Source organism: Echiichthys vipera (genome assembly GCF_963691815.1).
Source record: "Echiichthys vipera genome assembly, chromosome: 8".
NCBI classification, from domain to species: Eukaryota; Metazoa; Chordata; class Actinopteri; order Perciformes; family Trachinidae; genus Echiichthys; species Echiichthys vipera.
The window spans coordinates 13,343,278-13,355,792 of NC_139833.1; the positions used below are offsets into that span (position 1 = coordinate 13,343,278).

General features: G+C 40.8%; 1 protein-coding gene across 5 annotated transcripts in view; it reads right to left on the reverse strand.

The window, feature by feature from the left end:
* The window catches only part of LOC310950366 (threonine--tRNA ligase 1, cytoplasmic-like), a gene marked incomplete at its 5' end in the record, with an annotated part of 30,632 nt that overhangs the window by 2,014 nt on the left and 16,103 nt on the right, over nt 1-12,515 (reverse strand). For 4 of the 5 annotated variants that reach the window (XR_014593289.1, XR_014593290.1, XR_014593291.1 and 1 more), the window contains one exon: nt 8,867-9,004. Coding sequence is in view for 1 of the 5 variants with exons in the window: in XM_083918116.1 (XP_083774242.1) it covers nt 157-257; nt 1,310-1,387; nt 1,815-1,952; nt 2,468-2,630; nt 3,901-4,070; nt 5,461-5,559; nt 5,666-5,812; nt 6,750-6,828; nt 6,929-6,993; nt 7,505-7,613; nt 8,040-8,161; nt 8,632-8,746; nt 8,829-9,004; nt 10,078-10,161 (1,646 nt within the window). Of the gene's footprint in view, nt 1-156; nt 258-1,309; nt 1,388-1,814; nt 1,953-2,467; nt 2,631-3,900; nt 4,071-5,460; nt 5,560-5,665; nt 5,813-6,749; nt 6,829-6,928; nt 6,994-7,504; nt 7,614-8,039; nt 8,162-8,631; nt 8,747-8,828; nt 9,005-10,077; nt 10,226-12,515 lie in introns of those variants that run through there. The other variant, XM_083918116.1, reaches the window with a different exon arrangement.

Sequence of the window (12,515 nt, forward strand, 5' to 3'; positions counted from 1 at the left end):
CGCACACGCACACACACACAGACACACACAGACACAGGGTCATCAAACAAAAAAAGCATAAGCTACAAAAGTGCCAGTGTGCAGATCTAAATCACTACAGATGTAGGAATGTTAAAGAGATTGCAAGCCAAATGCTGAAATTTATGACGGACTCACCCGACATACTGAAGGTCAAATCTGATCGGCAGCTGGAAGTCCAACTGGATTGTGGCACACTGGTGTTGTCTGCCTACAGCATCTTTGATCAGGATGTCAATCTGTGTAGAAACGTGTAGGAGTGCATTAGCATCAGGCCTCTTTTCTGATGCTGCAGAGAAGAAAGTGCACTTGTGTGGACAGAAATGGTAACAAATGAGGTTCCAAGAAAAGCTGATCTAGTTAATTATGGCTAACACACCCTAGCTAGATGGCTGTGAGGAATGTTTGTTTGTTACATGGAGCATGTCAGAGTGTATCTAAGCCCACCCTGACTTGACCTACCTCCACTCTGCCTCCACATGAGCATCATGTAACGTCTGGCTGCAGCTGACTTCTTCTTCATGCTTACTGACTTCTTGCACGAGTAAAAGTGAAGATAACATTGCCTCACAGAAAACCCAATGATTCTAGAGATCAGCCACTTTCTATTTTCATTAGCAAAACATTTTCTATGAACAACAGTCACACATTTGGGTTTTTATTGGTGTTCCTGTGGTGTGGACTGTACCATTTAATGTTCAAAAATGTCTCTTTGCAGAGCCAGAAAGAAAACAAAAACGTCTGTCACTGACGTTACAGGTGTTACAATAAACTCATTCAAGAAGAATATGTTAGATAAAGGAAATGAGACTGAATCGTTAAAGGTCCCATATTATTCTTATTTCAGCTTCATACTTGTTTTTATGGTTTCTACAAGAACATGTTAACATGCTTTAATGTCTAAAAAACACATTATTTTTCTCATTTTGTCACAACCGTACAGAAGTCCCGATGGCTCGTTTAAAAGCACAGTTTCTGAATATGGGATGTGGGCTTTTTGTTTTGTTTTAGTCACAAAGATATGGAAATCTCACTTTTTACCACATGGGCCCTTTAGATCTACACAGTTTGACAGGCAGTTGTTAGTTTAACAACTTGGGAAATAATTAGATGAAAAGATTGATACAGCTCTCATGTCTGTCCATCAAATTTGGAGCTACAGCCAGCAGCCGATTAGCTTAGCATAAAAACCCAACATGTTTTGGCTGCTGTTATCAAATACCATAATAAACAATATTTACACTTGGGTGTGGAAATCTTTTTCTTAGGGCATGTTGCCCTTCCCACTGACCTTTGGTCCGTAAAAAGCTCCGTCTCCTGGGTTCATCTCCCAACGTTCACCAAAGTGCTGCAGACTCCTCTCCAACTGCTACACACACACACAGAGACACACACATACAGTAAGTAAGTAGGCGTAGTAGATAATGTAAGCACATTACTGCACATTATGACCACTATGTTTGTCTTTCTTTGTGTCTGTGGGCATAGGAGCTGTGGGAGCTTGGAACCATAATGTTCAATTACGCTCAATTGAATCAGCTTAAAATGCTGCTATGCCTTTCAAAAAAGCATCCGTGGGGATTTAGAGATATACATCTAGCAAGCAGTCTGATGCGGATCACATCTATTTTGGAACGTACCACTCCTATAACCGATTAACCGATACAAAGATTTTTTTTCTATTGCTGTGATTAACTGGGTCCAGATTAAGATGCAGACACATTTCAACAGCTGGGCCTCTCAAATACTACATATGAGTTTGTCAAACGACAATATGATTAAGTGTGTGTGTTTACCTGCTCAGCATTATCCCATTGTTCAGGCTCCCCGAGGCATGGTGTAGGACGTGTAGACAGGAGGCAGTGGAAGGAAAACCCAAACACTTGATACACACTCCTCACAAAGTCCAAACATGCCACAATCTCTTCTTCCAGCTGGAAAGAAGACAATGAAGAAATAAAGACATGGGCAACCAGAGGAAATAATAATGTCAATAATGAGACTAAGGCAGGGGAGTTTATATTCCAACAAGGTTGAGTAAAGAAAAATAAATCTGCCATTGTATTTACTAAAACCGGCAGAGGTTGACTCAGTGTTTCAGAAGCTAACAGAGAGATGATTCTCTTGTGACTATGATCTCTGTAATTTAACAGGATGCCAACAGAAGGTCTGGAGGAGCACAATCAGTATCATGGAAACATTTCCAGAGCAGTATATAGAGAATCAGGACTACACAGGCTGCAAAGCCACACTGATGCACATATGGAGGTGTAATGTTCAGAAGGACAAAGACCTTCATTCATCCAGGCCGTGGCCTCCTGGAATGTCTTGGGAGTTATTTGTACAGCCCATCTAATCACTGTAATATGGGCCCACGTGTGTCTCATTCAGTTTTTACCCTACTTTCCTAAATCCGCAACAAAACAATGTTCATGTGTGTCACGTGTACCTGCTCAGGTGTGCAGAAGATGTGAGCGTCATCCTGGCAGAACCTTCGAACACGTGTGAGACCTCCAAGTGCTCCTGAGAGCTCATTACGATGCAGCGCCCCAAAGTCGGCCCATCGCAGAGGAAGCTCCCTCCACGAGCGAACGCGCTGCTCAAACATGAGACTAAACACAGGAGAGGAGATAGAGGTTTAGTGGGCGTGCATCCTGAGTGATCAGATCAACAGCTCTCCGGACGTCTGTTCACACCTGGGAGTAGTAAGGGTCTCAACATTAGTCTTCAGCCACTTGGGATCTGATTTCACTTAACCGCTTTGAAAGCCAGTAAACACGTACATAATTTCCGTTTGCACATAGACAGCCTACATATTATAATGGAAATGGTTTTGTTAATGTGTGTGAATTTTAATTGTTACTTTCACATAAATCATTATTACAGAAACGTGAGATGACTCATGAAAAGCGATTTCTTACAGTTTGTCTGTGTGCGGTTTGTGTGTGATATGTTCGGAATTGCACTTGTTTTCTTATGAACAGATAAATAATGACGTCTACCTGCGGTGATCGGCGCAGGAGAGCGAAGAGAAAGACCTATTCAAAAGTCTCTCTGTTCAGCTCTGTGCATTATTTTACTATTTCATGTTCGCTTTCAGCTGTATAGGAGTTGTGTTAAGTTACCGCTGATGAAGCCCTAACATTTCCTGAATTGGCTACTTCACAATAAAAGCTAAATAACAGGGGACTTTTATTGTGAAGAATATATAGGAAATTACGTTATACAAATGCTCCGGCTCCTAAATAGCAACGGCAGACATTCCAACCTATGACTGTAACAAGAGAACAGGAATATCTGTAGCAATATATCCTACATATTCAAGTACATTTTATTAACCTTAAAATAATGTAATTATCCACAACAGTCCCTGGGGCTTTCTTTTCCAGGCAAGCGCAGAAGAGCTCCAGAAAGCTGGATACTCTGATAATAACAACCAAAACACAAGATTCACTTTAGGTGGTTTCTGTGATGAGAAAGACTTTCAAAATAATAATGTTTTAAAAATACAAAAACAGCCAAAATAAACAATAGAATAGTGGCTCAGGCGTTGTGGACAAAGCCACCAAATGTGGATGGAGTCCTGCTTACAGCTGAGTAGGTGGTCCTTCGATGTGCCCTGTTGACAGATACTGTTCCCCACTGCTAAATGAACAAGCCCAAATCTGTGAGTAATCCGATCTCAAACAGTCCCAAGTGTATTCGCACCTGTACTTTACCTGTCCACTTCTGATAAGATCACAAAGGACGGATTTAAGAAACAGGTCTGGACTCTATAAAAGAAACTTTCGTACAGGAGTGTATATGTATGTATTTGTGTGTGTGTGTGTGTGTGTGTGTGTGTGTGTGTGTGTGTGTGTGTGTGTGTGTGTGTGTGTTCACCAGTGGGCAGGACAGTTCATGGGTTTGAGAGCGTAGGTCGGAGAGCCCTCAGATGTCACGGTGAACATGTTCTCGCTGTAGTGTTCCCAGTGTCCCGAGCGCTCCCATAATGCCTTGCGGTACAGAGTAGGGGTTACTACCTCGTTGAATCCTCTCTTTTGGTATTCCCTCTACAAGATGTCAGGAAGGAAGGAAGGAAGTACATGACAATGAGTGCAAAACGGGGGCAGACTGTCACAACAGTGCAATAATTGAAGTCTAACAAGGACAATATCCTGACGGCTGATATAGACGTGCATATCCCGGGGATATACACAACACCGCATCATTTCATGTTATTTTAATGCATGTACATGTTTGTGTATTTGAGAAATGTTTACATGGACAGTAACATTTAACCTTAATGAAGGAAACAGCATTTTCTGATTACCTTAACCCAACTAAGGTCATAACTGGTGTATTTATAATCAAATAAAGACGTGATGTTTTTCGGTGATGAACAGGGTAATAAAGTTTCAGTTCATTTTCAATGGTTGCTGCATCTTCAGTGGGACACATGGTGCAATAAGTTAGAATTGTGTGGGGTTTCTTTTTCATTTGTGTCTGGGATGGCCAGTCACAATCCAGACTATTGGGTTATACAGCAATGCCATTGTCAACTTATTGTAACTCTGTATTACTGAACTCTACTTTCATCCTTCCACACTAAAGCTAAGCAACGGCAGACCCATGTTAAACTCAGGATAGGACCAAGGTTAAATGACACTAGGGCTGTCCTCGGTTAAGAAATTCTTAGTCGAGTTGAGTTTCTCCACAAAGAATAATGCAAAAGCACCACTTTAAATTGTGTGTTTACCAGAGATGTGCTCATGAGTCATACAACATGAAAAAAAGCATAAAAAAGTCGACTAAGACCAAAACGACGGATTAATTGCATTTTACAATTTAATTTTTTGCAAAAGCCTGGAAGAAACTTCAGGATGGTATAATTTGTTAGTATTAGTATTGTGAAACATCTACTTTTGGTTTCTGGTCTTTGTTGTGTAAATAATGGTGTCTTGTGAAACCTTGTGGGCTTTGTATACTGTTTATGCATGACCCGATAATAAATAATAAAATTAAATCATCATCATAATCAACTAATTGACCACGGCCATCTGCCAATGATGAGTACAAACACGTGTGTTTATGTGGCCATTAGAGTGGTATTTCTGTTTGAGGCTTCATGTTTTTTTCTGTCTTAGTCTTCCGTATATCTGTAATTCTGTACTATGCATCTATGCAACAATTTATTTTATTGCTAAATTAAAACATTAAAAACCATAAGAGTTTACCCTATTAGCCAAGAGACAGAAAGATAAGGGGCAAGTTTGAGTACTGGAGGGAAACACTGAGTTGTAGTGAGTGTCTTCAGTCTAATCAGGCTGTGATCTGTAGCAGGTAAATGGGGATTTGAAAGGAATTGTTCTATAACTGGAAGCTTGAAATTGCAAATATACCTATGACTTTTTTGAGCAATTATGCTCCTATAGTTGTATAAGATACAAAGTGTATGTTTACCTTGATAAAGTCAGTGAGGCTGTTGAAGATGTAGGCTCCTTTAGGCAGGAAAAAGCAGCTGCCTGGACTCACTTCATTAAAGAAGAACAGCTCCTGGTCCTACGCAAAAACATCAACACATGGCATTGATGACCAGAAAACACTTCTTTATATGCTTAAAAAAAAATTGATCTACTTCTATGCACTTTTCCTAATTTAGATTTACCGTTCCGATGCGCCTGTGGTCCCTCCTCCTCGCCTCGTCCTGCTCCCTCTCCCACTCCTCCTTGTACTTCTCCCCTGGAAAGGCCACACCCGAAAGGCGCATCAAACCCATGGACTCTGTCTGATCGGCAAGGGTCACGGTCGACAGCTGGGGTGTTACAGATACAGAGTGAGGGGAGGTCGCGGGAGAAGGAGAGAGAAAATAATGAGCGAACAACGAGGTGTTAAAAGAGAAAGGGGGGAGTGAAGGTCAGCCAGAGCAGGAAGGGTGAACCGATGAGAGTGACAGCATGTCTGATGGATGGCAGTGTGTTTGTAAAGGCCGAGAACAGGAAACAGGCCTCGGACAAACACAACATCCTGCTGCTGATAGTTCCAGCCTGGCTGCTATGGAATCCCAGTCTGCCCATTGAACACGCAGAATGTAAACTCTTCCCTCTCACTGGATCAATAAAGACGAGGAAAGTTTAATCTACCCAGCATGTGTCCCACAGGATGGACTGCGCCAAATGGGTCCAAACAAAACATATTTTTACAGATTAGAGGAGGTTAACCCACCATCTTTACGTATCCTGTGTGAAATTAAGATTTGAAATGGTATTGTTGGAATCTCATTTTTATTATTATATTATTATAAGCAGCAAAAAAAGAGGCAGAGCATTCATACATGAAACTATGTTTGGTTTTCAATGTACTGGCCATCAATCCATAAGATGCTATAAGATAAAATGGTTAATGTATAAGGCAAATTGTGCAATAAAAAGTAATGGAAACAAAGAGAACATGAAAGCACTACAATGCATACCAGAGGACAGGACGAGGGTTTTTTATATAGAAACAGTGTCACTTTTGCATCCAGGCAAATCGACACCTCCGCCCAAGTCACGCCTGTGCCGCATCAACTCTATCTACATGGAAATCAAGCCGCCAATATGTGTAGGGTCCGAGCCGTCACATTAAGTTGCTATATAAGGCCGGCAATATACCTTGGCCTGTCTGAATTTGCGAAAACGGGCCGCAAAAAAAGCAGCCAAATTACCGTCTTACTGTCCAGTGTAAAAACACAGACAGTTGCACAAACACACCTGGAGTGTCTTGAAGACCTTGAGGAGGCCAGTGTGTGGGAGGAGGGGCCCGTTGCAGACCGTTATGCTGTCTCCACACCTGAGTCACACAGAAAAGATGAAACGGGTTTAATTTTAGGGGAGAGTTCATGAGGCACTGCAGGTAAGTCCACATCAGGTGTGTTTGTGTGTATTAATACCTGTATACTGTGACAGTGGGGCCGTTCATCTGCTCCTCGACAAGCTGCAGCCTCAGCTTACTGTTCTATAAAGACGTACGCCCCACAAAACACACAGAAAATTCAGATTCATCACATTTTAATGTAGACAGCAGGACAATAGGAAGGGACCTGACCTCAGTAAGTCAACACTGGGACAGTAGAAAATATCAGTTACACACCATAAAACAGGAGCCGCTCCTACACAGCGAGTGATATCACGGTTACTTAGATGTTATCAAAGGCAACATGTTTAAACACTCAGTTACACAAGCTGCGACAGGTACGGAGCACACGGACTATGGTTTTTCATTGCCCACTGTGAGTTATAAGAGTTATTGTGCACTGGTAGAATAAATTCACTGTGAAGATTTAAATCCTAAATAAGGTATAATTTAAGGAAATGCACAGGTGTAATATTAACATTAATAGCGACTGCAGTCCATTCAGTTTTGCCAGTTCCAGGGACTTGGTATAGGCCTTAGTTACCATGACAAGACAAACTATCTGCATTAAAAATTGTGAATTGTTATAATATAAGACACTGGTATATCTGACCTGGAAGAGCTGTCGGACGTCTTCTGTATTCAGCTCCAGTCTGGACAGAGGAAGTTTGAGGGCTGCAGCGTGTTTACATTTCTCCTCCACATCGCTCAGAGACAAGGCACTGCAGTGTGTGGAGAGGATGGAGTCAAGCAAAACATTGAAAGCAGAAAAATGTATGGCACTAAGACACGGCCAAGGGGTGTATAGAGATAGTAATGGTGAAGGAAAAGAGATAATACAAAATAATAATCCTTAGACAGGGAATGGGGTCATTATAGCAGCACGGTATAATTCCTTGATAAGAATCGACAAGAGCAATGCTGATTAAACACAGAAAATAGACATCATAATAGTATCATTGGTGGTATAAATGTAAAGAAACCATCTTAAGTAGAGAAGAGAAGCCAAATATTATATATTTAATTAAAAATATATTAAATATGTTCTCTGCAGTCAGTAATTCTTAAAATACTCTACTAATGCGAGTGGTCCACATGAGCCCAGGTGATAATTTGGCTGCCTTGTTACAGTTGCGTGACTATCTCACCTGTTGTCCAGAAGATGGTCGCAGTAAAACCCCAGCTCAGACGCTCCTTCTCTGCACACCTCGGCACCAAAAACATTCTCCAACACTCCACCCAGGACGCACGCTCCTGTCCTCCATGCTGCCTAAAACAAGGAGGGTGGTACAGAGCAGATAAAGAGGTCTAGAGTGTGTTTGAATCGTCTTTTTTTAATTAGGAAGGTCCCCATCTGGACTAACTGATCTGAACACATCTAAATAACAGCTAATGAAATCTCTTCACTAAGGAAATGATCATCTGAGCCCAATTCATTTTCTCCCTAGCCTCAGAAACACAGAATGATCTTCTACTAAAGACCTTAAGATACTCTCATCCTTGAATTACTTCTTCCAACAATATTTAAAAACACAATAGACAATATTAGCTATGTTATGCAACTTTTTACAGTAAATTTGTAATCTTTTGTTGACAATCTCCGTCTTTTACTGGCTTATTTTTCATTCTACCAATACTTCCATCCCTCACTTAAGGGTGTTTTCCACAGGAATTCATAATGACATCACCTTTGAAATCATGGTATATTTCAGAGAAAAACGTGAAAAAAAGTGTTATTACCTGTCTTCCTTCAATTGTGTCAAACCCCAGCAGCTGTAGTTCACAGTCTGCCTCTAGGGGCCGTCCAAGCTCCCACAACTCCCCATTCACCTTACAGACCAGCGCTCCTTTCACACTGCAAGGTGAGATGAAGACGCCGTTATATCACTTAAGAACAATCACAATAAGAGAACACGTTTCAGTAAAAATGTATTTACCGGCTACTCTGAGCAACAAAGAGAGGCGTGGTGACGCCAGCTGTTCCCTTTACTGTCCGGCCGTCAGCCAGTTGGATGCTGAGTCGAGTTTCTGTGGCTTCAACTCTCCTCTTATTACCTTGTTTTTCCCTGAGGGACTCAAAAACTCGCAGTCGCTCAGCTAAATCTGGACACACCTGCAGACGGACAAGAAAGATGGAGATCTGGATTAAAAGGAGTGAAAGTGCAATCATCAAAACACACCATCAACACACAGTCTTCAAAAATAACCATGAAGTTAAGTCACACATGTAAACATCGTAAACAACTTCTGTGAACATGATGACCTTCATGAGGGTTTAATTGACTGTTGCGCTGTTGTAATAGACTGCATTAGTTCTAACCTAATACCTTATATACTGGCAAGTGTCTACTTATGCACCAATATCAATATTGTGAGGAAACAATGTGACTAAGTGCTTTCTTCAGTTTAACGACTGCATCATGGTGAATCAATAGCTTATTCTAATTACTTAAATAAATGAATGAATGAAAAGGTAATGAATTATTAAATAAATGTCTCCACAATGACTTGATTTCCGTCTCACTAACTTTATCACCCACTCCTAGGTTACATTAAATGTTGACCCCCATACAGCTCTACAAAGCCTAAGTGAAGCAACTATGAAAAAAATGTGAACGGCTTTAAAGTTTGTTTACTGTCCCAACAAACGAATATATTTGCCACATTGATGATGGATCAGGGTTTACTAGTTTGCCATTTAAGAACATTAACCCAAATCAATCCTAACCTCCAAACTTCCAGACCCAAAATTGTGCAGAAATCATGTGATTAGTGATTTCGTAGTTACTGCACTCAGGCTTTGTAGGGCAGCCTATCCCAAATGATTAATCTGGAGGTAGTGAGTAAAAATGCTGTGACTTCCTTTTTTTAAAGGAACCAAGTGTGAAAGAGAGAGAGCAAGAAGAAGAAGTGGAGGTTATGGTGGGGTCAATGTCACTCACAAAACCACTGTACTGTATATAAACTACATCACAGGTTTAAAAAAAACAAACATGTTCTGTATGAAAATTACATTAAAACTAATAAACTAATTAAAAAACGACAGAAAAATAAAGTCTAACAGCACAAAACTGCTTCACATGTGTTAATCAACTACAACCACCTCCATGTCTCACACCAACACACTACCCTGCTAGCTCACGTTAGCTGCAGTTGCTGTACAGTAGTAATAACAAGCTCGCGCACCTTGCTGTACCACCTGTGCGCGAGAAGCTTCGCGCGCGCTGCCGACCGACAGGTGACCAGCCGAAACAGCTGCGTCACCGCCATCCAGACTTAAAAACACACGCGGCCACTTTATCACACGTTACTGTCAACCCGTCTCTCTCTGCGAACGGCCATAACACCGGAAGCACAGAATAGGAGCGCAGCAGCTGTGACGCTAGGACGTAAACATTATGACGCTACTAGGAAGCAGCGTGCGCGCACCCGGGCGTCCACTCCGCACCAAGGGCGCGCGTCTACAGAAGGAGCTGCACATACGGGGCATCTGTAGTTGTTAAAGAGGGATGATAGCTCGAGAAGTCATGCACAGGTACTTCTGACAGGATTAAAAAATATATATAATGAAACCTTAACGAAACACTGCATACTCTAGGTGACAAGTGAAGCACAACACAAACCCGCCTATAACGACTGCACACCAGCAGTTCAGAGATCTATTGGTGTGCAACGATAGACTGCATATAAAGATAGTCTGTGTGCAACCCAAAGTGTTTTTCACACAGAGACCTGCAGCATCACGACAGGCAACAAGGCTGAACAGCAGAGTCGATGTGCTCCATCATATGGAGATGCGCACTTCGCCTTTAAAGAGCCGTCTGCTGTCACCTGTAGCTGCATTTAAAAAAAGCCTGGTGGTTTAGTGCACGAATCATTCATCTTTTTGAGATCAGTAACCATCTATAATAATGTTTTACAGCCTTACAACAAAGATTTTAAACGTTAGACTCACTATATGAATGCACTGATATACCTGAATATTTTAACAAACAGTAACTGTCTGATGGTCTGCTATAGCCAGGTCGAAAAAGACTAAAGAACAGCGCAGTTCATTTTGTATTTTTGTTAACAGTAGTACTGCTGTTGCAGATGATGGAGAAACAAGTGCTGAAGTACCACTGGACACCACTTGGGGGAGCTACGGCACTTTGAGAAAGAATGTGGTGCATCTGCACGGTAAACACATACAATCTATTATCATTATTAATATACACTTCAAGTATGTGTGTGTAAATGCTATGCATCAGACAGATTTAAATGTGTTTACATCTCTAACTGGCCACTTTAAGAACATTTTCTGTGGTTGGACCCAATTATTGATGTGATTTTAAAATATTCAGTATTTGCCATGTTTCCCTATGTCCATAAAATGTGGTTGTACGTATGTACAAGTTTGGCGTCTAAAAAGCTAGAGGTTTACAAGCCAGGGATCTGTTGGCCTTTGTCTGCTAAATGCCTGAAAATAGAGGTGGTACTTATAATATCAGTGTTTAACATTAAAGATGAACTTGGTTGTGAAATTGACAACATACCACAATTTTCACTGTTGACTGTAGAATAATGACACAACGGCCATAATGAAACATTTCCCTGTGCATGCCTGGTGTAGCTGATAAGATGCCGGTGCAAAACGAATCATCATATTTACATGATGCTAAATTAAAAAAAAGGTTATTTACTGGTAAGTGTTCTGTTAATATTATGGCTGATGTTCCAGCTGGTCCATTAAGTAAATGTGAAGCATGTACTGCAGGTCAACACCTCGGTGTAAATCTTCCCAACAACAGTGTGTATCGTAGTGTACAAATGTTAAGCAACAATGAAAAGAAAAAAAAACAATGAGTCTTCTCAAGGAGTTAATGAGGGAAAAGGTGGGAGTTCAATCTTTGCAAGAGGAAAAAAAGTCGTAGCAAGCCACCTCCCTTGTTAAATTAAGACAGAGCACTGACTGCTTACAGTCAATGGTGCAACCACAAACAAAAAAGGCAGATATACTCATGAGGAAAATTAAAGCATTAAAAACTGAAGTCTTCCTTATGAATTCTGCAATAAACTTTGTGTAAAAACAGAAAAAGGATAAAAAATTATGAAGATGTATTCAACTCTTAAACTAAGCATATATTAACTGTGACAATAGTAGAATGAGTGCATGTTCATCACACCAGAAAGGATTGGACACTCAAAGACCGGTGATATAGCATCATTGATGAGGACAGCAGTAAGAGCAATGGAAACTTATCAAATATACACAGACTATCAACTTTTGTCAGTCAATTTCAAACTCAATGTCAAAAGAGGAAACAGAGAGAAGTTATTTACAGGGACAATTGAAATGTTGAACTTGGTAAAAGTGTTGTTATAACAGATAATCTAGCCTTCTCCATGTGCAACGTGAACACACCGGACTGGTTTAGTTGATATTTAACTGTTTCAATCAGATAAAAGACACACAGGTTACAGAAGGTGGTAACAGGCTTGTATAACATTCGTTTCAACTTCAGAACACTGATGATGTGCTAACACTGCACCGACAAATATATTCTTTGTGGTTACATTTTTACAATGTATGCAACTTTATGTAGAAACGTTTGCAGGTTGCTCAGTGTATCTTGATGAACTGT